General features: G+C 42.2%; 1 protein-coding gene across 9 annotated transcripts in view; it reads left to right on the plus strand.

Moving 5' to 3' along the window:
• Nucleotides 1-25,508, plus strand: part of KIF1B (kinesin family member 1B) — a 147,387-nt gene that overhangs the window by 111,971 nt on the left and 9,908 nt on the right. For 5 of the 9 annotated variants that reach the window (XM_057535117.1, XM_057535120.1, XM_057535125.1 and 2 more), the window contains 15 exons: nt 1,281-1,399; nt 2,386-2,471; nt 2,817-2,946; nt 3,121-3,283; nt 5,962-6,052; nt 7,825-7,943; nt 8,602-8,657; nt 11,171-11,279; nt 12,640-12,706; nt 13,401-13,485; nt 15,896-16,022; nt 22,187-22,301; nt 23,071-23,204; nt 23,954-24,015; nt 25,185-25,330. In XM_057535117.1, coding sequence (XP_057391100.1) covers nt 1,281-1,399; nt 2,386-2,471; nt 2,817-2,946; nt 3,121-3,283; nt 5,962-6,052; nt 7,825-7,943; nt 8,602-8,657; nt 11,171-11,279; nt 12,640-12,706; nt 13,401-13,485; nt 15,896-16,022; nt 22,187-22,301; nt 23,071-23,204; nt 23,954-24,015; nt 25,185-25,330 — 1,609 coding nt within the window. The remainder of the gene's footprint in view (nt 1-1,280; nt 1,400-2,385; nt 2,472-2,816; nt 2,947-3,120; nt 3,284-5,961; nt 6,053-7,824; nt 7,944-8,601; nt 8,658-11,170; nt 11,280-12,639; nt 12,707-13,400; nt 13,486-15,895; nt 16,023-22,186; nt 22,302-23,070; nt 23,205-23,953; nt 24,016-25,184; nt 25,331-25,508) is intronic. The other 4 variants (XM_057535119.1, XM_057535121.1, XM_057535124.1 and 1 more) reach the window with 1 other exon arrangement.

Raw genomic sequence — 25,508 nt, forward strand, 5'->3', positions numbered from 1 at the left:
TAAGTTCAGTGTCTTGTATGGTTGTGGTTTGTGGCACCTCTAAACAATTACAACCGTAACGTCAAAGATGACAGATCACCATAAAAAAATAATAATAATGAAAAAGTTTGAAATAGTGTGAGAATTACCAAAATGTGACACAGAGTCATGAAGCAAGCAAATGTTGTTGGAAAAATGGTGCCTTGCTGGAGACAGGGTTGCCACAAACCTTCAATTTGTAAAAAATGCAATATCCGCAAAGCGCAAGAAAGTGGAACACAATAAAACGAGGTATGCCTGCATGTGTCACATTTAGTTATGTGTGATTTCTTGATGCAAATGTTTACTCTTTGTCTTGTCTTGTCTTCAAAGATCAGCATATACCAAGTGGGAAGACAGGAGTAATAGTAGGAACTAGATTCTATTTCCCACCCACTAATTGGAATGAACACCCAAGCTTTGTGATCACCGGTTTGTGTTGCTTAAAAAAAGTCAATAGCTACAAAATAATGAAAGGAGAAAAAAAGAGAACAAATGTGATACGACTTTGCTAGTTCATTTGAAGTTGAAAAATGTTAGGTCTTACCTCGTGTATATGCATTTCTGAATAAAGTTTTGAACCCTAGAAGCAAAAGCAATCCTTTAGGGATCAGCTGTCTCCTTCTCCCTTAGCATTTATCTTGATGTCCATCCAGAGTCTCTTATAAGCTCACTAACAAAGAAATTTCTGGCTACATGGCCTTTCTGCCCGTATGTGTCAGTCACCCTGCCTAAAGATCATAGTCATTTCTTAGGGTAAAAATTAAAGACCCACAATGTTGTGACTTGAAATCTATTTTAGAGTTATTGACTGTATTTCAGTCACATTTCTCTGACCATTTTTGTCTCCTGATTTCTGTATTATCAGGGAAAAAAAACAAAAACCTCTTTGTAATTAGTTACATTAAAAGGTTAAACTCCTTAATGGGCTCCCTTTTCCCACTCGTAGCAGTATTTGTAGAGGAGTATCTTGGAAGTCTACTTCCAATGGTCACAATACCTATGGTAGTAATTCTTATAGGGAGTAATTTGGTGTACGTTGGTCTTTTCCACTGCTTTACCAAGCATTTGCATTTGTTTATACGTTATGTATTCTGAAAAAGCAACAGGAGGCAGTCTGCGAGTACAGAACAGAGAGGTGACCTTAAGACAGGGCCCAGAAGCCAGCTCACAGTTTCATGAAGGTATTCTCAGTAAATCTGAAAGCCACCTTCTCTGCCTGTGGGATGCTCAGATGTCTGTCTCCTGGTTTCTGTCTCTAGAGCATTTGTTTACCTGAGCAACCTGCTGTACCCCGTGCCCCTGATTCACAGGGTGGCCGTTGTCAGTGAGAAGGGCGAAGTGCGGGGATTTCTCCGTGTGGCTGTGCAGGCCATCGCAGGTAGGCGCCCCTCTTCTGAAATGAGGGCAGTGGGTCCTCTGCCTCAAGACAAAGCAGGCCAGTTCCATAGGGGCCGCGCTTCAGTGCAGACTGAAGAAAGCCTTTATTGCTTCCTTCCTAGCTGTTGTTCCCAAGTATCACAAGTAGATCCTGTTTGGTTTGGGCTACTGCTGTTCTGGAATAATGGGGTAAAGGGATTTCCTTTAACATGAAGAACAACCCTTGGGTTACCTTTATAAAAGTCATTTGCATTTTAAATGATGTATCTTAACTGCTTCAGAAATAACAGAGGATTTTCAGACGGTTTCTTGCCTAATTTTCTCTCAGGATACTTCTGCTAGACATTTCTGTCCTTTGGCTGCTATTTTGCAATGCGTGGGTCAAGATCTTGACACTTTATACTTTTTTCCAAGATCCAGCCTACATTCTGAAGAAAGAATGTGGCTGTTCCCTGTAACGTTTCTGTTTTAGTTTCCAACTGCTGTTACTGTATTTAGTGACCTCTTTCAGCCTTTCCCCGTGGAAATGCGTGATAGTCACCAGCGTTGAGCTATGGAGGTCTTCACAAGTACAGTCTAATATTTTCAAATCTTTATTGAGTATTATTGAATATAATCTTGTCAAGTGAAGGGATCAGTATTTCTAAGTATGACATTTGAACAACATCAAGAATGAAACCGATCCTTTATTCATTAGTTTCATTCGAGCTAAGGAGGTGGTAAGTTTACCTGAGTAGAGTTGGAAGCAGCCTATTTGACTTTACTGCTTTGGTCTCTTTCTTTCTCATGCAAAAGACTTGTTCTTTAGTGTCTCCTCTTGTATTAAAGTTTGAGAACCCTAAGGCCCACTGTCTCCTATTTATTTTTATTTTACTTTCCTGTATATTTTTATTGTTGTAATCCGATAGGAGTCATTCCTCCTTGTCCCCATCTGTAGTCTCATCCTTGCTTTTTTTTTTTCTTTCTTTTTTTTTTCCCTCTACTTAGCGGACGAAGAAGCTCCTGATTATGGCTCTGGAATTCGACAGTCAGGAACAGCTAAAATATCTTTTGATAATGAGTACTTTAATCAGGTGAGAAATCTTCCAGGAAGAGGAAAACCTTGTGGGAGGATAAGGAGGTAGACAGGTTTTGTAAGGAGGATGTTCAGCACTGGAGAGCAGTTCTGCCTAGAACTAAAAAGTATAGGTTACCACAGGATAGTTAATAGAATATGGGACGTGTCTAACAATTACCGAGGTAAGGGTAAAGGCCCAGCATTTATATTGTGTTGTATTGCCTTTTCTCAGGCAGCTCTTAATCCACATAACTTTTCAGTCACTATTATTTGTTGGGCAAATAAACATAAGTTAAGGGAATGGGGGGAAAATATGTTGTCATACTACTTTATCATCTACTTACCCCTGCCTTGTTTTCAGAGTGACTTTTCTTCGGTTGCCATGACCCGTTCTGGTCTATCCTTGGAGGAGCTGAGGATTGTGGAAGGACAGGGTCAGAGTTCTGAGGTCATCACTCCTCCAGAAGAAATCAGTCGAATGAATGACTTGGGTGTGTAATCAGAGTGTACTATGATTGCATATGTTTTCAAAGAAGGAAAAATACTTACCATTGTCAAGGAAGATAGTTGCTTTTATCAACTAGGGATGGAAGATACACTCTCCTCTCTGAAAAGTGCTTTGTGTGTTACTTGAACCATACGTGTGTTCATTTGACCCTCTTTAGATTTGAAGTCAAGCACTTTGCTGGATGGTAAGATGGTAATGGAAGGATTTTCTGAAGAGATTGGCAACCACCTGAAACTGGGCAGTGCCTTCACTTTCCGTGTAACAGTGTTGCAGGCCAGTGGAATCCTCCCAGAGTATGCAGATATCTTCTGTCAGTTCAAGTAAGCCGCCCCTTTGCTCTGCCTCCCTAGGCTCTTACCCCGGATGATGTCCTTTGTGCACTATAGAGCGATCTGACACTTGCCAGGTAGTACACTCTTGAGAGAGAAATGACTACCAGCCGCTGAAATCAAATGCTTTCTTCACTCAAGATGGGAGTAAGAACTGGAAACCTACAATGGAATGAAGCAGAGTTCATTGTGGGGAGGGGTGTGGTCACATATCCTGCTAGAAGGGTTGGTTGTGGACTGTCCGCCTCTGCCAGGAGTATAGGATCAGATCCAGATGAGCCTACTTACTAGTCTTTTTAAATGCTCTTCACGCTGAAATGTCTCGTTAATAAACAAGTATGAAAGCAGTGAATTATCCAACCGCCAATTATGCTTATTTAATACTTGGGAAGGGGAAAATGTAAGTCATTTAAAGAGCAGCAAAATTCTGCATCCACTGAAAAAAAGCTAGTAAGTACGTAGAGAAGATGTGACAGGTTTCATTTCTCATCCACTTTCTAAGCATTTTCTATCCTATAACCCTCTGGAGCTCTGTGCTCTAGGTACTTTCAAGACCTCCAAAAACATTTTTTTGGAGAATCTTTAAGTTTTAATACCCCCAAACATCAATATGTCTTCAGTACTTGGAGAGGGCCACAGTACAAGAGAATGAAGTCTGAGCCACCCCATTCCTAAAGCCCACAGTTTGCCACTGGTGCCACCAAGAGGCTGCTTTAGATTTCTGCCATCCCTTTCCCCTCAGTATGTGCCTTAGCCTTCCCTGGGGTCCTAAAGCAGCATTGCTTTTTACATAGATTTTAGCCAAGTCCTCAATTAAATGTGATTATTACATAGTAAGCCACTAATATCATTTGCTGTAACTTATAATTGATGAAATAGTATCCATCCAGTATAGATTTTGCCCATTTAATGTGTTTTCGCTAATAGCCTCAGTTAGTAACTGATGTATTTTATGGAAAAGACCTACTTGGTTAACTGACATCAGAAATGGCAATAGTGGTATGTTGACTTCTGTCCTAAAATCTCCTAAAAAGAGAGTAGCATCTCCACCTGGCATTAGCTCTGGAGGAAAGGGCATGTTGACTCATGCTGAAAGAAGACTCAAATTCTTCTGAGGTTTTTATAAACTCTCATCTGGCCTGCATAGGGAAAACACAGCTGTAGAGCAGTGTGAATGATTTCATGTGTCACCTGTGTGGAACCCCAGGATATTTGTATCTGCTCCAAGCAGAGCCTTGTTGGAGTGTAGATCAGAGATCAGCTGATGCTCATGGCGCCTCTGGTAGGTACACTGTGTGGTGTGGAGAGGAAGAAATTGGAAGAAAAAAAGGAGTAAGAAGTAAGAGAAGGAAAGGGAGAGAGGTAAGGAGAAAATGAGAAGAAAGAAAATAGACAAGAGTACCCGTAATATGGACTGCTGCAGTGCCACAGCAGTATGTGACATCAGTGATTTGGCTGCCTGGCAAAAGCACACCACTGTCTTCGGGCTCAGTGAATTACAGTTGACCCTTGAGCAACTCAGGAGTTAGGGCACTGACCCTCCGCACAGTCAAAAATCCGAGTGTATATCCAGGGTTCCACCATATCCGCAGTTCCGCATCTAAGGATTCAACCAACTGCAGATTGTGCAGTACCCTAGTATTTACTATGGGAAAAAATCCACGTATAAGTGGACCCACGCAGTTCAAACCTGTGTTGTTCAAAGGTCAGGTGTAATTTGGAAGACTCGGAGTTCATGATCCTGGTCTTTCTACCCCCTACTCTAAGTATTCTTGGACTTCCCTGGTGGTCCAGTGGTTAAGACTTCGTGCTTCCACTGCAGACCCTGGTCGGGGAACTAGGATCCCACATGCCGCATGGCACAGCCAAAAAAAAAAAGTATTATTTCCATTTTTTTCTTGCAGGAGTGTGGGATGTCCTTCTGGTGGATATTTCTATCTGGCAATAAATCTTTGAATTGAGTATTCTATAATTCTCCACTTCTTTTTATGTCAGACTAATAATAGGGAGGGAGAGAGAACAATAAAATCTCATATTTATGAGAATAAGTCAATATAGCCCACTGACTCAAATATTTCAGGAGTATTTTCTACATTTAGAGCCCTGTGGGAGACACTCACTGCCTTTTGGGGAGACAAGCAAATAAATACATTATTACAAACAATGATATCATTGCTGTTGAAGAAAAATAGGTCTCTAGTGCTGTGGGAACATAGAACTGTTTGAGTGAGTCAGGGAAGTCTTCCTGGAAGAGGTGATATTTGAATCTCCTCCTAGCTGGTCTTAGACTCCCAGGCAAGTATGTTGTCCACAGGCTTTGATACTACCTTATAGAAGCTTTAATCTGCCATATCTTTTCTGTACAAAATGATTTCACAATTTTTATTTTCAGTAAAAATCTTTTACAAGGGAATAGGAGTTCACTGAATTCACTCTTCATACATTCACATGGCTAGGTGATAGGGTTAGTTGATTTTTAAGTCATTTTTGACATAAAAGCTAAAATGCTATCTGAGTGATATGGAGAACGTTCTCTACAAGGAAACGTAAATAACTTGACTCAGTTGAAGATTCTACTTAAGTAAGGTGCTGCTTTCCGTGGGGTCCAAGCTGATCCTGATGAAACCATTAATACGAAATTCACGTGGCTCTTTTTTTTTTCTCTTAAGCTTTTTGCATCGCCATGATGAAGCATTCTCCACTGAACCCCTCAAAAACCATGGCAGAGGAAGTCCTCTGGGCTTTTATCATGTGCAGAATGTAAGTGACGTGGACGTTTTTGCCAAATGTTTTGCGGGTTCGTGGTACCTTGAAGCAGCTGGGGTGAGGCAGTCGTCATGTGTGGGTCCCTTTGGCTTTCTCAGCTGAAGAAGGATGATGATCTAAGCTGCTGTGCAGGGGGAGCTCTGTGATGAGAACAGACAGTGGAGGGAGCGGCCAGGGCCCTGAGCTAATCCTCAGTGGACAGAGCAGGCAGCTTCTTCTCTGAATTACAGTGGGGCCTGTGAGTAGCCTGGGGGTGGGTCTGCCAATGAATTCTTTGTCGGTTTGAATGTAGTGAGTTGTTTTAGTGTTTCCTTCCTAGAATAATAAGCATGTTGCATATGAGTTTTGTTAAAGTTAATATGTTATTCTTTAAACCATAAGAGACAAATAATTTGGTTGAAAATAATGTAGAAACTATGAAATACATTTTGTAGCTAAATTAAGATTCAGAATCTGTTTTCTTGCAGCTGATTCTATGATTAGTCCTTTAATGCCCCTTGCAACTCTCTCATAAGTGGAATAAGAAACCAGACTTTCCATCTCTTCTAGAAAGATTTGCTCAACTCTGTTCAAAAGTCATGATCCTCATTACAATAGCTAACATTCACTGAGAGCTTATTTTGTGTCAGTCATTGTTATAGGTGTGTTTTTGTGTCTTAATTCATTTAATCCTCACTTTTATGCCATATACTATCAGAATCCCCACGTTATAGTTGAGATTACCAAGGCAGAGAGCACTCGAAGTCGCTCACCAAGGTTATAAAGCCAGGAAGAGGCAGAGGTGGGGTTTGAACCCAGGGAAACGTGGCTCTAGCATCCAGGAGCTTCACTACTGCTTGAACAGTCTCGTTCTCTTGCCAACCATAATCCACTCCCTAAAATGCGAGAGGAAAGGACAACTCCAGAAATGGAACAAGCAAATACAGAACACACTGTTTCCTTTTTTATGTTTAATTATATAAATATGAGCATGCCTGTATATGATAAATATTGATTGGCTCCTGTGCACAAGGACTGTGCCTGACGCCGCTGGGGGTGCTCAGATGAATCACAGGGTAGATTATGCCTCCGAAGAGCTTAGAATTATGATAGGGGAAATAAAATGCATATTTAAACAATAGTGGTACAGGATATAGAAACATTCAAAAGGTATTCATTAAATGCAACGGGAGTAGAGAAGGGAGAGTTATTTCTACTAATGGGAAGAGTCTTTTAAGCTACATTCTTTGTTGGGGGTGGATGTTTTTGTAGAGAAAGGAGGTGGGAGAACTTCCTGAAGACTGTAGTGTAAATAAGAAAAGGTGGGTCACGCTTGGCATTGTACCTGGCACAGAGTCTGCAGTCATGTTTTTCATATTGTTGTTGCTGTTTGAGCTGGGCCTTGAAGTACAGGGATGACAGAGGTACAGAGATGTGGGAAGGCCTCCCAGGCACGGCTGCAGCCTGGGCCAGCCCTCAGGCACGGTGGAGGAGAGAGCAGGCGAAGGGAGCAGCAGATTGAGTCCAAACATTGTGTGAAGGGCAGCAGAGGGGCCAGAGGTCATTTGGGGCGGACACTGGAGGGTGTTGAATGCCTGAAGCTTGGTGAAGTTACTGTAGAAAGAAAACCAGAGAAGAGCCCCTCTCTTTTGGTGTGAGAGGCCTGCATAGTAAAATTCCCAGCACATACTGGGTACTCAAAGTGCTGTAGTGCTGTTTGCCCCAAAAATGTGTATTTTCCTATAATAAATCTTTCGCTAATCTAGGTTGCCTTTATTCCTTATTAGATTGCAGTGGAGGTTACGGAATCATTTGTGGACTATATCAAAACCAAGCCTATTGTGTTTGAAGTCTTTGGGCATTATCAGCAGCACCCACTTCATCTGCAAGGACAGGAGCTTAACAGGTTTGGACCGAATGAGCAAAGATTTTTGTTACTGATATTATTGTTGTTGTTATTGTTGTTACTGTCAGTTGCTGGAAAAGAAGAAATCTTTTGCGGAATTAAGATAGGTGAATAACAGTTTTATATATTACCCTATGTTTGCATTTCAGAAACATCACCATCTTTCTTCTAAGCCACCCAGTCACTAACTGTAGGTAGAGCAAATTGAGTTTTGCCCAGGTGACCTTGAGTACTGTCTTTTTGTAGGAAGAGACTTTGAATAGGATAGAAAGTTGAGGTGATAGGGATATAACCTGAAAGTTGTGTATAATTGGTCCTAACCACCCAGAACTTTATGAAGCATAAAGTCACTATGAAGCATGTGTCTCTAAGTGGAGACATCAAAACTGGGGAGGGGGACGGTGATGGGGACTTCGGGATGACGGCAGAGTGTCGGTGTTATAACAGAAAGAGTTTTCTTGTTTATTAGCTCTGACTTACAAGGGGACTTTTATCAAAATGTCTTAGCCTCAGTTTTACTGTGTGGGTTTATATCTGATATCTGATAATGTACCAGAGTTGAAAGTACAAATGATCCGTTTCTAAAGGGGATTTAAACACGCCATTAATACCAGCATGGGACTGTTTAGTCTTGAAGAACTTTTGTCTTCCTTTGCAGTCCACCCCAGCCATCTCGACGGTTCTTCCCTCCGCCCATGCCACTATCCAAGCCAGGTGAGCACAGCTGCGTTCTTTGTATGATGTACATCTCTTATTCTGAGTGACTTTTCAGATAAACAAATCATATTCAAATTCCTACTCCACTTCTGTGCATCCTTGTGTGTTCCGGTATCTAGTAGGAACTAGAATTGTTGGTTCCTGATGTGAAATAAGAGGTGCCAAACAATAGGGCTCTATATCCCCGCCGGTATTGTGGTCTTCTTACTGCAGATTTTTTTTTTTTTTTTAATTCTTGTTTTACCTTGTACAATCCCTATTTAATATTTACCTATGTTACACCTTAAGGCATGTGGTCAGTCTTTTTTTTTTTTTTTTTTTTTAATTAATTAATTTATTTATTTTTGGCTGTGTTGGGTCTTCGTTTCTGTGCGAGGGCTTTCTCTAGTTGCGGCGAGCGGGGGCCACTCTTCATCGCGGTGCGCGGGCCTCTCACTGTTGCAGTCTCTCTTGTTGCGGAGCACAAGCTCCAGACACGCAGGCTCAGTAGTTGTGGCTCACGGGCCTAGTTGCTCCGTGGCATGTGGGATCTTCCCAGACCAGGGCTCGAACCCGTGTCCCCTGCATCGGCAGGCAGATTCTCAACCACTGCGCCACCAGGGAAGCCCCTTACTGCAGATTTTGATAAGCTCCATGTTCCTAAATCTCTCTGCTTTGTGTGTAACTCCCTTTAACTGTCAGGTGACTGGGCACTCCTTTGCATATTACGTTTATTCTGCATGTTCGTGTATCCTGTTCTGATTTTTCTTTGTTTATTTTCATCCCTTTTCCTCGTTGCCCACTTGCCTCATTCCCACCCCGCCCTGTGCTCATTCTCCACCTCTGTACTCCTCGCCTCCGTCCTGCCTTCAGACCATGAGAGAAAGATTGAGCTGATTCGGTTTCTCGTATCTGACTATGTGAATGTGCATGTGTTGGACACGTTTTCTGAGCATGCCAGTGTGCTCGCATCCTCCGCCATTGCCACCTTCCAGGATGGGGCTGACCCATTGCCGCCTTTTCTCTCTCTGCCAGTTCCCAGCTGCCAGACCGAGAGGGTACCTAAACGAGATGGTTAGTAGCTAAAATTAGCTCTGCCTTAGATGTAGAACCATCCTCAGAGGCTGGTCCTAAAGCCTGGCTCTCCGTGTGTGAAACACCAACGTTTCTGTTTGCTACTTGACCTGAATGTAGAGTTCAGCACGTTGTCAAGATCATATCACATTTCCTTCAGACAGATTTTTAGGAAACACCTTCTCTATTTATACCCCTTTCACATCATCCAGGGGTGGGGGGTGGTGGAGGGGCTCCTTATATTTGTTGGTGTGGATTCTGTGCAATGGTATTTTTAATTTTAAAGGTTTTTTACTGGTAGCTGGCTTTTTGTAATGCTCTAGTTTTGCTTTCTGACCCTCAGATGCCCACTAGAACCAGTAACCCCCTATTATCTTCTTGACTAGCATCATCACCAGCTTACCTGGAATTCAGCTCGGGTGAATAATGCTGATAGGCCATGCCTCTGAATAGCGCTGTATGAGTCATACATCCCCTTTAGATGCATTGTGTCAGTGGATCCTCACAACATCTTTTTAGATAGTAGGCAAGATATTATGATCTTCATTTTCTAGTTGAGGAGACAGACTCCCAGAGGTTAAGTGACTCAACCAAAGTTTCATAGCTAGTTAGCGGTTGAGCGATAATTAGATCCCAAGTCACTGGACTCTCACACCACTGCTCCCAGGTTCAGAGCAGAGAACCCTCTTTGTATTGCCAAGATTTCAGAATTTCTACGTAGTGTTTCAAAATGCCCACCATGTGGAATCTGAAATTCTTGAAAATACGGGGGTTTTGGCTAATATATTTCATCAGTACAGATAAGAATATGGAATTTACATCTGAAGAAAATGGGTAACATGAGATCATTTACAGACTCCTGTATTTACAGATGAGACCAGTGGTTCCCAAACTTGTCCACACATTGGAATCACCTGGGGGGCTTCAAACCTCTCAGAGGGCTGAGTCCCACCCCTAGAGACTGTGATTTAATTGGCTGGTGGTGTGGCCTGGGCCATCTTTAAGATCCCCAGGTGACCCTCGTGTGCAGGGAGGTTCAGGAACCACTGGGTTGGAGGACGGGTCTTTCCCACCACAGCAGCTTTGATGAGGCCCTGTGATGGGCGAGGCTCGCCCCGCATTGCCTGTCCCACATTGTTACCGTGCTCTGCATGCCGCAAATGTGAGAGTCTAGGGAAGGTTTTTTAATGGTTTCGTGAGCACATTTACTCTGCATGAAACCTGTTTTCTCATCATTGGGTAGTTTGTTGAGAGGGAAAAAGATGCTGACTCTCTGTTTTCCTTGTTCTCTGAAGTTAGAGGTACTAATATAGTTGCCGGTGACGTTTCTCTGGGTCTTCTGCACTGAAATCTATCCCCTCACTCTCGCTGTCCTTGAAGACTGATATTAGAGAAGCTTATACCTTTGCTGAGTAGACTTGGACCAAATTTTAACATTTTCCAAAAACTTTTAAAAGTTCCAGCCACCAAGTTAAATACCATGAGCAAAACCAGCCTTGGCCAGAGCATGAGCAAGTACGATCTTCTGGTTTGGTTTGAGATCAGTGAATTGGAGCCTACAGGAGAGTAAGTCCAACTTTCTAAATTTTTAAATATGACAACTTTTCCAAAATTAGAAAATGTAATTTTGAGTCTCTCTTGTCTTTGGGTTCACAGAACATTGTCACATTCCAGTTTTGAACTGAATTTGGGTTGGGGAGGGTCTTTATATTATTCTTTGAATCATGTTTGTCAGAGAACTGTCTAGTATAATAATTTACCTTCTTGTTAGCAATAGCAAGATCATGGAGACTGGCACTTTGTTATGCGGGAAGACAACCTGCAAAGTGGGTTTTAGCAGCAGCAAAGCAAAGGGAGTCAGAAGCATATTGCACATAAAAGGGCCGAAGGCATATCAATATGTCAGGGGATTAGGGGACAGAATGTTTCTGTAGACCAAGGTTTCTCAGCCTCTCACTATTTGGGGCCAGATGATTCTCTGTTGTTGGGGGTTGTCCTGTGCATTGTAGGATATTTAGCTGCATCCCTGGCCTCTAACCATAAGATGCCAGTAGCACCTCCCCTCCTGTTGTGACAACAGACATTGCCAGATGGCCCCTAGGGGTCAAAATTACCCCCAGTTGAGGACCACTGGCCCAGATCAAAACGATCAGCATCAGCTTACTCTCTCTGTATGAGCTGTGTTAGACTAAGTGACGAAGGTAATTACTGTTTATAGTTGTCTCAGAAATTCTTTTGAAAAACACAAAAGAGATCCCTCTCCCGAAACAGAGGCAAGGGGCTGTATCAGTGTAAAGGGTAGGGGATAAATGTTATCTTAATGATCCTGTATTTATAATGCTGGGTAATACCATTATGATCACCTCCATAAAACATTTGTTTAGTTCCTACTGTGTGTGAGGTTTGGCTCTATCGATCCTATATAGAGTTGTCAGTAGTGACATTGCTTCGAGGAATTTGACTTTCCACAGACAGATCTATAATGTGATTATAACTTGCATTATGAGGGAGCAGTAGTTACAGTAAATGGTTTCTACTGAGTTAATTGCTTTCTGATTCTTAAAAAATGATCTAGAATCTGAAATTATCTCTTTCTTATCTCCTGACACTTGCCATTGCAGTAATATGTTATTTATGGAAATATCTGTTAGACAAAGAGCTGGGATCGGAGCCAAAAGATGTTACTGCCCTATGAATACTTCAGTCTAGTCAGGATGATGAGACATACATATGTGGAAAGGTTTACTAAATGCATAGGACTGTCCAATTAAATGTCCACCCCAGATGGTGAGAAAGACGTGGGATCAGAGTTTAGAAAACAAAGACTACTGAGGGCTGGAGTGACCAGGGAGGACCTCGCAGGTGAAGTTGCACTTAGCACAAGCATTCTGTCTAACTTCTTTCTTTTACATTTCTGTTTTTATAGGTATATTCCAGCTGTGGTTGACCATACAGCAGGCTTGCCCTGCCAGGGGACATTTTTGCTTCACCAGGTACTAATGAAGGAGCAAAAGAGGGCTTAGAAGGGAACACCAAAAAAGTTAGAATAAGAAACGTAACTCTGTTTCTCTGGTTTTTTATCTCCATTTCAAGGGAATTTGGAGGTCAGGGGACATTGCCCCATCCTTTTTTTTTTTTCTTTCCTTAATATTTCTCAAACCTTGGCTTATATTTATTGATATATATCCGCTCTTTTATGTGTAAATATATTTTAAAAGAGCTATTTTGAAAGACTTTATTTCATTCAGTTACATAGTAATTTGTGCAGCTCCCATGTTATTTTATACAATTTTCACTTTGTGATGTTTGGAAACTCTGCTTTCATAGCCAAAAGTTCTTAATGGAGATTGAAGATGAAGGTTTCAGTGGACTAAAAATCTGGCCATGAAATGTAGGTCCCCCTTTGGCAAATCAAAAGTAGATTTAGTCAGTGCTCAAAAGTGCTCATGAGCCAGATGGGCACACTCTGGGACTTTCAGTCTGGGCATCGGTTCTTACAAGCCATATCAGAACCTGGCTCTTCCTCGGTCCCTGACCTGTGTCCCTTTGTTCAGAATAGCAGTGTGGACAGCATTCCCCTCTCCCTCCATACCTCCCCTTCCTGCCCATCAGACGATCCAGAAAAGGACAAACAAGAGGAAATAAGAGATTGTCCCAGCTAAATTGCAACCCTGCTCCATTATCTAGGGCATCCAGCGAAGGATCACAGTAACCATTATCCATGAGAAAGGGAGTGAACTCCATTGGAAGGATGTTCGGGAGCTGGTGGTAGGTGAGTATGTTCCAGCAGCTGGGGGCAGAGCTTAGCAGAGTGACTGTCCCCTGTTTGGAGCACAGGGAGTGTGCGAAAGGCTGCGCTGGAGAACGTGACTGTCAGAAGAGAGTCCTTGAGTTGGAAACTACTCTTGTTTCCCAGCTCCCTTCATGGGTTATTCAACCTGCCATTGTTTTTCTCAGTGCCTGTGGGAGCGGTTCTGTGCCCGAGGCTGTGAGAGGGCCTAAGAGAAGTCTCTGCTCCTTGTGAGCTTGGGGTCTAGTGAGGAGACAGCGTGTGTGCATGTACAGAGCAGTTTGATGAGTGAGTACCAAATGAGAACAACTGAAAGACCTTGCTAAAAGAGTTGACGACAAAGAAGACCCAGGAGAACTGGGTTAGCTTGTGGGAGATGATCTGAGTAGATTTGAGAGAACTTAGAGGGTTTCGTTTTTTTGCAAGCATTTGGAGTTAGAGAGTCAGCAATGTCTAACGTGCAAATGGCTAGAAATCTATGGCCAGAGTGGGGAGGCTAAACTAAAGCACCGTGAGAGGCAAGAGTGGCCAAACGGCATAAGCTATAGAACGAGAGTCCAAGGCAGGGGGTCTGAACCTAGTTTTGCCATGGACCCCTTTGGCAGTGGCGAAACCTCAGAATTATGTTTTTAAATGTAGAAAATAAAGCACTTAGGATTACAAAGGGAACTAATAATATTGAAATACAGTTGTTAAACTTCTAAACAAATTTGTAACATAAGCTCTTCAATGATGTGGTCAATAAGCAGCGGGTCTAATTTCTATCATTTCAAAGTGGTGGTGAATGTCAAGATACTTCACATTAGTGTGATATGAAAACATCTGTGAATTCTGCTGGGGACAGAGGTATGGGTACTGCTGATTCTCCTGTGGTTTGTGCCCTCCCCTCATAATTGCAGGGAAAGGCAAATTTCAGTTAGAGGTTCCTGAAAATAAAGTTGTAAATTTTTTTTCCCATCCAGTTCAGACCTCCTGAATTCTATCCATAAACCCCTTGGGTGTCTGTGGACCAGATTAAGAAGCCCTGGAAGGAAGATTATACTCTGTCCTGTCTGGGGCAGTGGTTTTCAAGCTTTTCAAGATTAATTTTTACACAAAACAAGAGAGATGCTTTCTGACCAGAAAGGGTGGGGTGCAGAGGCAGCAGTTACTAAGGCTTCTCTATAACCCTATGGCTTATTATTTTTATAACAAACATGAAATGTGGCAGGTGCTTTTCTGAATGCTCTAAAAATATTAGTTTATTTAATATAACATAACAAACACATAATATGATCGTAACAATCTTATAAGGGAAGAATTGTTATTCCCACTTCACAGGTGAGGAAAGTGAGGCTCAGAGGTTGAGCATATGCCCAGGCCGCACAGATAGTTAGTGTTGGAGCTGAGATTTGAACCCAGGCAGTCCTGCTCCAGAGACTGGTTCTTAACCTCTGTGCAGTGCTGCATCCCCTAGTGTTATTTGAAATAAGCATTGTAAGATTTTGAAAAAGAAAGTGGTGTAATGAAGGCAGTGGCTTAAGAAGTTTATAGAAGGTGAGTGTGGGATGGCTTGGAAAGGGGGAGACGTGAGAGCAGCAGGGAGACCAGTTAAGTGGCTGTTGCCATGTCTGAGATCAGAAGGTGATGACCTTCGTGAGCAGGGCAGTGAGTTGGAAATTAAAGCTGAGACAGATATGAGAAGCTCTTTGAACAAAGAGTAAGTTTTCACCGTTGACTAAATGTGGGATGTAAAGGAGAGACAGAATATGGAGAAGTATGGAAGGCCAAGAATTACAGAATTAGACTGTAGGGTTATAGCTGACCAAACGACGCTTCCAGCACCTGAAATTACACAGAGATTTCACAGTCTCTTTTTGGCCTAATGAATTACCGCTTTGTTTTTATTTATTAATTAAAATCAGTTGATATTTAATTGATTAATTAATTAATTAATTATTTTCTGGCTGTGTTGAGTCTTTGTTGCTGCACGTGGGCTTTCTCTAGTTGCGTTGAGCGGCAGTTAGTCTTCATTGCAGTGCACGGGCTTCTCACTGCGGTGGCTTCTCTTGTTGCGGAGCATGGGCTCTAGGTGCGCGGGCTTCAGTAGTTGCAGCACACGGGCTCGGTAGTTGTGGCTCGCGGGTTCTAGAGCACAGGCTCAGTAGTTGTGGCTCGCGGGTTCTAGAGCGCAGGCTCAGTAGTTGTGGCTCGCGGGTTCTAGAGTGCAGGCTCAGTAGTTGTGGCACACGGGCTTAGTTGCTCCATGGCATGTGGGATCTTCCTGGACCAGGGCTCGAACCCGTGTCCCCTGTATTGGCAGGCGGATTCTCAACCACTGCACCACCAGGGAAGTCCTACCACTTTGTTTTTAAATGTACCCGTGTTCTGGTTTCTTTCTTCTTTCTCTCAGGCCGGATCCGGAATAAAGCTGAGGTGGACGAAGCCGCAGTTGATGCCATCCTCTCCTTAAATATCATCTCTGCCAAGTACCTGAAGTCTTCCCACAACTCTAGCAGGTGGGGCACCCGGGGAATGTGGTAAGTCAGCCCTAGGGGGGTTGAGTGGTTCAGTGTAGATTCCTTGTTCATTAATGACTCCCCCCTTCTCACTTCAAAATTCCCTGTTTCCTCCCCTGCCCGCCCTGCTCTTCAAAAATAAATACATAAATCATTGGAGATACTTGTATGTGATGATACCCCCAGAGAATGGAAATGTTCTGTCCCCTGGGGAGTTTGAGTAGATGTAATACAGTGACAGAGAAAAAGCAGAAAAAGAAAACTCAGCATGCCACCCAAGGGTTTAAAAGTACAATTTAATTACGGCTAAGACTGAACGTTTTCCTACGAGGTGGTTGCTGTGGAGAAGGACCTCTCGGCCTGGGGTGTCATGGGAACACGCCCTCTAAGGTATAGTGCACCCTCTTGTGTTCATCTTCGCTGCTGCCAGTATCGACCCAGGGAGTCTCAGTATCTGCTTTTCATTTTCCTTTATGCATAAAGGCAATAAATTATTATAAACTCTCCTGACTAAGATTGGCTGCTATAAATAATGAATTTTATTTTAAATTTTAAATTAGTTTCCCTTAGAATTCCATTTTATAATCAAGTGATGGCAATGCATGAAGTACGTAGCCGTTCTACTTTCCCGTGTCAGGCTGGAAATAAATCTGCTGGGGCGCTTCTCCCTCCCTGGGAAAGGAGTCCCGTCATCGTGCACAGAGACTCCCATTTCTCTACGTGGTGAGGGCTAGGAAACAGGAGTGGCTGTTTGTTCTAATGTGGGCTCAGAACTCAGCCTTCGAATTACAGGATTTTCCTGTTGTCTGCCTGTTCCTAAAAAAGTTGCTCACATGTGTTGGCAAGAGGGAGAGGAAAAATAAGACAATAAGCAGAAGCAGAAATGAAAAGTTCGGGCCAGGGTTAATTTCTTTACATTGTTTCTGTGTGTTACTGTTTTGCATGGGAGTGAGGAAAAGGAAACAAATGTCTGTTTGCTTTTTGCCAGTCAGAGGAGCTGGCAGGAACTGTGGACAGAAAGGGAAAGTGGGTGAGAGGGTGTGTACCTATGTGGAGGGGGTGTGGCAGTGGTAAAGTAGGGTGCTTTGACCCCTCGCTTGGCCCATTCCTGGGCAAAATCTTGAACAATACCATTTCTCTGAAGTCAGCATTAACCCCACATAGCGTTCCCTCTTCTGCCAGACATTTACAGCAAGTATCAGCTGGCATTCACCACATGTTCCTTGCAACTATGACAAATATATCTTAAACTTCCCTGTGGTACTTAGCAAAACAGGGAAAAATGGTGTTTGGTTGAAGTGCTGGTTATGTTAAACTTGCTTACATTAGAGTAACCTTCAAAAGTCCTTTGATTCCTGTCTGGAAGCGTGTCACATGCTGTAGAAGATGAATTTGGCTTTGTTAGAAGCAGTTTATCTTTCCCAGTAGAAGATTAGAGTTAATCAAAAAAGTTGCTGGGACTTCCCTGGTGGCGCAGCAGTTAAGAATCTGCCTGCCAACGCAGGGGACACAGGTTCGAGCCCTGGTCTGGGAAGATCCCACATGCCGCGGAGCAACTAAACCCACGTGCCATAACTAGTGCGCCCAGGCGCTGCAACTACTGGAGCCCGCGTGCCTACAGCCCACGTGCCACAACTACTGAGCCAGTGTGCTGCAACTGCTGAAGCCTGCGCACCTAGAGCTCATGCTCCGGAACAAGAGAAGCCACTGCAATGAGAAGTCTGTGCACCGCAAGGAAGAGTAGCCCCTGTTCGCTGCAACTAGAGAAAGCCCGCGCACAGCAGCAAAGACCCAACACAGCCAAAATATAAATAAATAAATAAAAATTTAAAAAAGAAGATACAGACTTTAAACACTTATTTTAATTTAAAGTATATAAATGTACATTAATTTGTCAAGCTCTTGCTATAGGGCCAAGGCCTTTTCTTTAATTGTAGGCTCATTTATTAGACTTCTGACTCTCTTTCTTGCAAAGCCACACCCATAATTCATCACCTGTTTTTCAATTTGGTGGAACTAGAAACCTATGAAGAAAATCTAAGTGCAAAATCCTTTAAACTTTTTATGATATGTCATCAAAATTTTATTTCCCTCTTTCTTTTACATTGATCTCACCCAAACTTAACAGCTGTTTTTTAAACAACTCACCATTATCAAGTCTTTTTAAAATGTTCAATTTATTTTTCACACTAAGTTTCCACACTTAGTTTTGTTTCACACTAAACAAAAATTCTTTTTGCCCTCATGTTTCAGTGATTTATCTAATATTTAATTAAACTAGATAATTATAATAACAAATACAACCGCATAAACAGGTTTGTACTACTGACACTTGAGAAGCATGAAACTCAGCTTTTTGGAGCAGATTGTCTGGGCAATGAGCTACCTCTTTATTTTAGAATAATGTTCAGTGGGAAATGGACGTCAGTCTATACATTGTAGGGATGTGGAGAGCATAAGTTCATTTGGTAAGTGGCTAAATGGAGTTTGGTTAAGAGAGCTTTTGCTCTTTTTGCCTAAGGTTTAATGTTTAAAGTTGAACTTACAGAACTCCAGTTGGGTGTATTACATACGTAATTAGAGGGCTCTTGTGATATATTGATAGTGGAGCACAGCTGGCAAGGGCCATTACTCCTTTTCTTCCCAGCCCTGCGTTTCTGTTACCTACTGACTTGGTTTTCCCTTAACTCCACAGCAACTTCCTACCATTTCCAATAGTAAGTCACCTCCTAAAGGGATGTTAATAGAGATGGTCTCCACTTTCCCTTCTGTGCCCAGCATTTCCTTAACTGAATGTCTCAGGAGAGGGACCCGTGTCATTGTAAGCCCTTTATCAAATTGTGTCCCATGGAATTCTCTATTAATTGTCCACTTGAATTCACTTTTGCTTATCAGCAAATTTGTGTTTTTTATATATATATATTTTCTCTTCTCCTCTCTCTCTCCCCCTCTCTTTTTTCCTTTTTTTTGTTTTGCTGCACTAACAAAAGCTTTTTCTGTGTTTTTGCAGGCTCTTTCTTGATAAGGATATTCCTAGGTATTTTCTGTTTGCTTTTTTGCACATAAAGATTCTAGTTCATCAGAATGCTTTATGTCTTATGTAGCTTTGACTGCTATTTTAATTTAATAGTTTTCCCCCATGTAAACTTGCGCCCACCTAGGATAGAGCAAGACCTTATTCTGCACCCTTGTGCCCTGGGTTTTTCTGATGCATGTAGAGTTTCACATATAGGCTCTTAAGTAATTTGTAGAGTTCTTAATTATTTTCTCATTCCATTTAGTAAACTTGCCCATTTTATTCTATGCCCCTTCAAGTTTTCCTCTTCCACATTACAAAGTAGAATGTTACTCCCCTCATTTCATGAGGAATCTCAGGCTTGCATAATTGTTCACTTTTTTCTTTGTTTTGTCCTGTGTAGTAGTAGAGACCAATTTAGTTATTTGAGTAGCTGAGTCTGTGAGAAATAATTTTTTTATTTTTAAACATTTCTCTTTCTCATGTCAGGACTGCTTGTCTCATCTATTTATTTTCTGCTTTTGGAAAAGAAAAAGTTCCTGGTTCAGTAGTAAAGGAAATTTTCCCCCATCTCTCTCTTCGTCTGATTTAGGGAAGAAAACTGAAGGAAGTGATACATGACAATATAGCCTAAATGTTTTTTTAAAGATGCACATACACAGGCACACAACACATAAACACACACACATACACATACACACACACATACACATACACACACACTGCCGTTGTCCGGAACATCTTGAGAAATCCATTTGGGATTATTTCCTGACCACCTTAGCACCATACAGGGCAGCATGTCTCAGGACTCAGCCCTGTTTCTAACTCCAAATTCTCTTGCTAGCTTGATTTCGTTGACATTTCTCGTCAGTCTTGGTTGTATTTCTTACGACCACCTCTCAAGAGTTGCCACCCTTGGTGAGTATTTCAAAAGAATGTGCTGCAGTAACTCCCAGGCACCAAACAAAACAAAACAAAAAAACCCACCTTTTCCCCCCCATCCCAATACAGGGAGATTTTAGTGATGTCAGAATTTTTCTATGTTAGCCAAGTTTCTGCCAGTGAAATTTCCTCTTTAGGTTAAGCGAAAACCAGAAAACAGAAATGTGAAGAGGCTTTCTCACACAAATTCAAAACATCTGCCTCAGTGGAAAGGGAATCATGAACCCTGAATACTGGCAGCGGGAGGTGCTTGGCTTCTGGTGTGGTGCTTGATGAGTGGCGGGTTCCAGGCAGCAGTGAAGTGCTGTTGCTGTCACGTGTCTCCAGGGTAACACAGGCCCTCGCCCTGAGAAGGGGCCTCACTTCACTCAGCATGGGGTGTCCAAACCTGCAGTGTGACAGGCAGGCCCCATTCCGGGCGCCTCGACAGACCCTGGGACACAATAGAAGAGCAGTCTCAGGGACAGAGCCCTCAAGTGGCTTCTGCTAAGTAATGGATTTCACCACCCAATATTAGAATTTGTCTTAAACCAAATTACAATTTAGATTTGATCGAAACAGAGCTTTGTGGATGCATAAAGGGTTCTCTTCTGAGCCCAGTGAGCCCAGGAGCTGGGGAAGGGCTTCTGTCGTCCTTTGCTGTGGTTGCTCTTTGGGTCTCTTGGTTGCTTTGTCCATCTTTGTCCTGTTAGTTGTCTCTATATTCCTTTGGTGTCTTTGTAGAGAATTTTCTTGACCCATACACACTGCCTCAAAAGCTAGATGTTTGAGAGGGTATCATGTACAGCCGAAGGCCCTTGGACAACATGGGTTTGAACTGCGCGGGTCCGCTTGCGTGTGGATTTTTTTCGATAGTAAGTACCACAGTACTACGTGGTCCGCAGTTGGCCGAATTGGTGGAGGCAGAACCTCGGGTACCGAGGGCCGACTGTAAGTTATACACAGATTTTTAACTGCATGGAGGGTCAGCCCCCTAACCCCTGTTGTTCAAGGGTCAACTGTACTTCAAGAAGACTTAGATCTAGAAGTAGCTACAAGATGAAATAATCAGGCTTCAAACACTGGCACTCAGAGGATGAGGTGTGGTTATGGAGTTCATTTAAGTATTGTTTTCTCTGTTTATTTCTGGAGAAAGAAGCATGGAGATGTGTTTAAAGAGAAGGTATGCCAGCTATTTGTCATGGGACACCTAGAAAAGACAGCTGCAGTGAGGTTACCATTTGGGAAGGAGTGAGGAGGAACGTACTGGGCAGGGGAGAAGGTGTGCAGAACTCTAGTTGAATTGAGTGGGGTGTATTACACGTGCAGAGAGTTAGTGGTGATGGGAAGCCCACTCTGAAGGGGTGGACGAAGTGTCTTCCCCAACAGTCCTAACGGGGGTCTGAGGGAGGGACATGGGGAGTCGAGTTGGGAGTTGATCTGTGACACTGCTGTTGAACTCAGGACGGTGCTTCAGGTGAGACTTGCTGAGCTGGAAGGTTTAATGCCAAGTAGGGTCTATGGTGTTTTACTAGTAAGAGGAAAGAAAGATATTAAAACAACTTTAAAAACCAGTTTATGGGTGTTTATTAAATAATCAAGCTTCTAGTTGTTATTTGAATGTAAGATTCTGTGGATTTTTTGGAAAACTGATAAATAGTAGTTGGCTAGCTCTGGTGTAAAAAATCATTCTCTTTTACTGAAATGTCAGCTAAGAATAACCGCTTATTCTTCTATTTAAAACAAGTCTCTCTATACTGTTTCTTTCATGAACCCTCCCAGATGTGTTTGTGCCATTTCTGAGGCTCAGCAGAATGGGATCGAGATACAAAGACTGCAGCTTCCAAGTGACTGAATCTTTGCTTCCGGCCCTCATCACTGACTGAGGAGCTTACTTAATCTTTCTTTCCTGTTTTAGTTTCTGTTGATACTCATTTCTCCTTTTCATCTTAATCCCTTTGATTGATCTCACTATTTTTATGTTTATAGGCAGAGGAGAAGCAGGCTTGTCAAAAAACAAACAACAAAAAGCATAGCTTAAGTGTTCCTTGACGACGGGTGGGGGGCAAGAGCAGGGGGGCCTGCCTTTTCCTCCTCGGAGGCGCAGGTTCTGCTCTGTCGTTAGACTTCGATAAGTTGGAAATGCTGGTCGGTGTGGGATTCTGCAGCATTACTGACAATGGCAGTGCCTGGACTGAGGTGACTTCAGCTTCTTCTGGATGACTCCCTCTTGCCTTTTTGACCTTAGGACCTTCTATCGTTTCGAGGCCGTGTGGGATAGCTCCCTCCATAACTCCCTCCTTCTGAACCGAGTGACACCCTATGGGGAAAAGATCTACATGACCTTGTCGGCCTACCTGGAGGTGAGAAGACCCACAACTTGAGTTGCCGTGAACAGCCAGCCCTGAACAGTGGGAAAGTTACAATAGGAAATGGGGAGGAAAGATTTGACTGATTTTGTCTTCCTTTCCCCCTGCACATCCTTAAGTTATTTATTTTATTATACTTTGCTAACTGTTCTGGTTATATTAAATTCTGTTCCTAGTCTCTAGTTAATCAAAACGTCGCATAACTTTTATTACAGCTTCAGCTTTAGCAGCCCAATTCCCATTCTTCAGAGAATGTATGATTTTAAGAATACCGCCTCTTGTCTTCGTAGTTGTGGGCAGAGCCTAGTAGTGGTTAACAGCGCAGACCCTGGAGCTAGCCCATCTGAGTTCAAGTCCCTGTGTTGCCACTTACTGCCCTCATGTCCTTGGACAAGTGACTTCATCTCTCTGTGCCTCAATTTCCTTGTCTTTTAAACAGGGGTGATAATAATAGCATTTATCTCAGAAAGTTGTTGAGAGGTCACAGAAAAGGATTTAGAACAGACAGTGCTTGGCATATAACAAGTAATAAATATTAGCCGTTATTACAGAAAAAAAACTTTGAAAAAAATAAACGCATCTGGAGGCAACACCACCTGACCTTGCACGTATTATCTTCTGATTTGCTGTTGAAATCATCGGTAGAGCTGAAATCCTCCACCCCCCACATCTGGGAGCAGCTTTCCAGATACGGTAGTGCCCACACTGTGGTCACAGCTGCTCTGTCTGTGTTTAATCGGAGCCCACTCCTGTTTGCTTTCAGCTGGATCATTGTATCCAGCCAGCTGTCGTCACCAAGGATGTGTGCATGGTCTTCTATTCCCGGGATGCCAAGATCTCGCCGCCACGCTCACTGCGCAGCCTCTTTGGCAGCGGCTATTCAAAGTCACCAGACTCGTAAGTTTTTGAGACAAGTTTAGCTTCCAGTTGGTGTACGCTGTACAGAATCAGCAGTCTTCTAGCTGCTGGTTTCAGGGTTAGTTCACAACCTATAAACAGTTTTGGTAACTGATAACCTGGAGTGCAGTGACTTGAATGTTGGCATTTAATAAAATATTGATAGTTGAGTTAATGAGGGAAGGAAGGAATGTTCCATTGTGAACACTTCTCAAACAATTTTGTAGGGACTAAGTGTTCTTTTTAAATGTCATTATTTTTATTTCTAACAGCTTACCATACCATTGGGATTTTTTTCTTTTTAAGATTTATTCATGTTTAAGATATATGAATATACATGAAGAATAACACAGTGACTACCTGTGCATCACTACCCGGCTTAAAAATTAAGTATTACTAATACAGTAGAAGCTTCAGTCCCCTTCCTAACCACACCCCCCAGAAACTGATGTTTATCATTTCATTCCAGTCAGACTTTTCCCGCCTCATCTTTTCTTTCTTGTGGTAAGAAAAGGCAAAATTTTAATCTTCACATTTGTATTATAAATCGTCTAGTTTATCATTCAGTTTTATTCTTAAGTTCAGAACAGGAAAAGAACAGTGACTGATAAGAAATGTCTGTAATTATATTTGAGGGTGGATTGCATTCCCAGCGGAGGAGACAGTGTTTTAAGCAGAGAGAATTGAGATTTTCCTGGTTTTGTTCTATATGAAATTAAGCAGTTGTTTATTTGTTTTAATTCAAATAGCAATCGAGTCACTGGAATTTATGAACTCAGTTTATGCAAGATGGCAGACACAGGTAGTCCAGGTAAGCTCTATGGATCAGGAAAGTGATAGTTACCTTTGCATTTGACTGGAGTACAGTATATCAAAAATCTACCCCACCCCTGTAGGATAGATATACATTTTTGAGAAGCCAGTTATATTTTACAAGCCACTTTGGTGGTGGTGGTGGGAGTTGCCTTTTTCTGAGTTGCAGCACTGTTTGGTTTATGACATGCAATACGGTTATAAAAGCTGTATGGGACAAAATGTTGCTGGGCTCTGGAATACTATAACAAATTCAAGTGTATTAGAGTGAATTTGGCTTGGAAAACTGCAGAACCATTTCCCTCTCCACCTTAACCCGAAAGGTAGCTTGACAGTACAACTTTACAGGTGCTGTCAACCTAGAATTTGAATTTCCTATGCTCTAGAAAGACAAATTATTAAGTTGAACTTGTTCTGTGTCCTTTTTAATGTCTCTTTGAACTGCTGTTGTTCCTCCAGCTTGGTGGCCTTCAACAGCATTCTACGTTTCCATGTTTGTAAACTGGAACGTGGACACAAGTCAGGGTTTTTAAAAACATTTAATGTAAATTTGAGTCGGTTTAGAGAACATATGTGGAAAAGAGGCCAAGGCCCACAGGTAAGATTGAGATAAAAAAAGAAGACTTTGAGTATGAATCCAAGTCCCAATAGCAGCTAATTATAGTATCTAGATAGTTCCTTCAGAAATTTTTCAATTAACATAAATTCATGTCTCTTGTATGTGAAACCAGCGTAATATTTTTAAAAATTAATGGGAAATAATGGAGGCTAAACCAGTCTGTCATCTATCATCTTAACTGAGCTACCAAATGTGAGGTAGCTCACATTTTTCCCATTTTTTTGTTATGAGTGTGTTTTTATATATTTAGAACAATAGCGTACAGACTATTTAATCTCTGTATTTTCACTTAACCTTATAACTAGCATTTTCTCAAGAGGCATTACCAGCTTCATAATTATTAAAGAATATAAAACTCAGTTTTTAAAAGAAGTTTAGAGAGTTGCTTTGGGGCAAAAGGGATAAATTTTTATTAATAATCAAAATCCCATGTATCTTGAGACTAAACTGTCTCAGTATGCCATATATTGTGAATTATTAATTCATTTTGAGCTAAAATTGGAATTGGATTTTTTTCTGGAAAAAAGAGTTGTTTCCTCTTATCTCAGGCATGCAGAGGAGGAGAAGGAAAATCTTGGACACGTCAGTGGCGTATGTGCGGGGAGAAGAGAACTTAGCAGGCTGGCGGCCTCGTGGAGACAGCCTCATCCTTGAGCACCAGTGGGACTTGGAGAAGCTGGAGCTCCTGCACGAGGTACCCCGGGGCACGGGGTGCGCAGGTGAACTCTCGGGCAAGACTCCCGTAGCATCATCAGTCTTACACTCGCCTCCTGTCTGTGATCCTGGCTTTGCAGTTTTCGATCATGATGGAGGCGTAATATGTTGCTTATTAAGATCTTGATGAGCTTTGTGTTTGCTGAGGCGGTAGTGTT

The sequence above is a fragment of the Balaenoptera acutorostrata genome, chromosome 1 (genome assembly GCF_949987535.1).
Source record: "Balaenoptera acutorostrata chromosome 1, mBalAcu1.1, whole genome shotgun sequence".
In the NCBI taxonomy this organism is placed as follows: Eukaryota; Metazoa; Chordata; class Mammalia; order Artiodactyla; family Balaenopteridae; genus Balaenoptera; species Balaenoptera acutorostrata.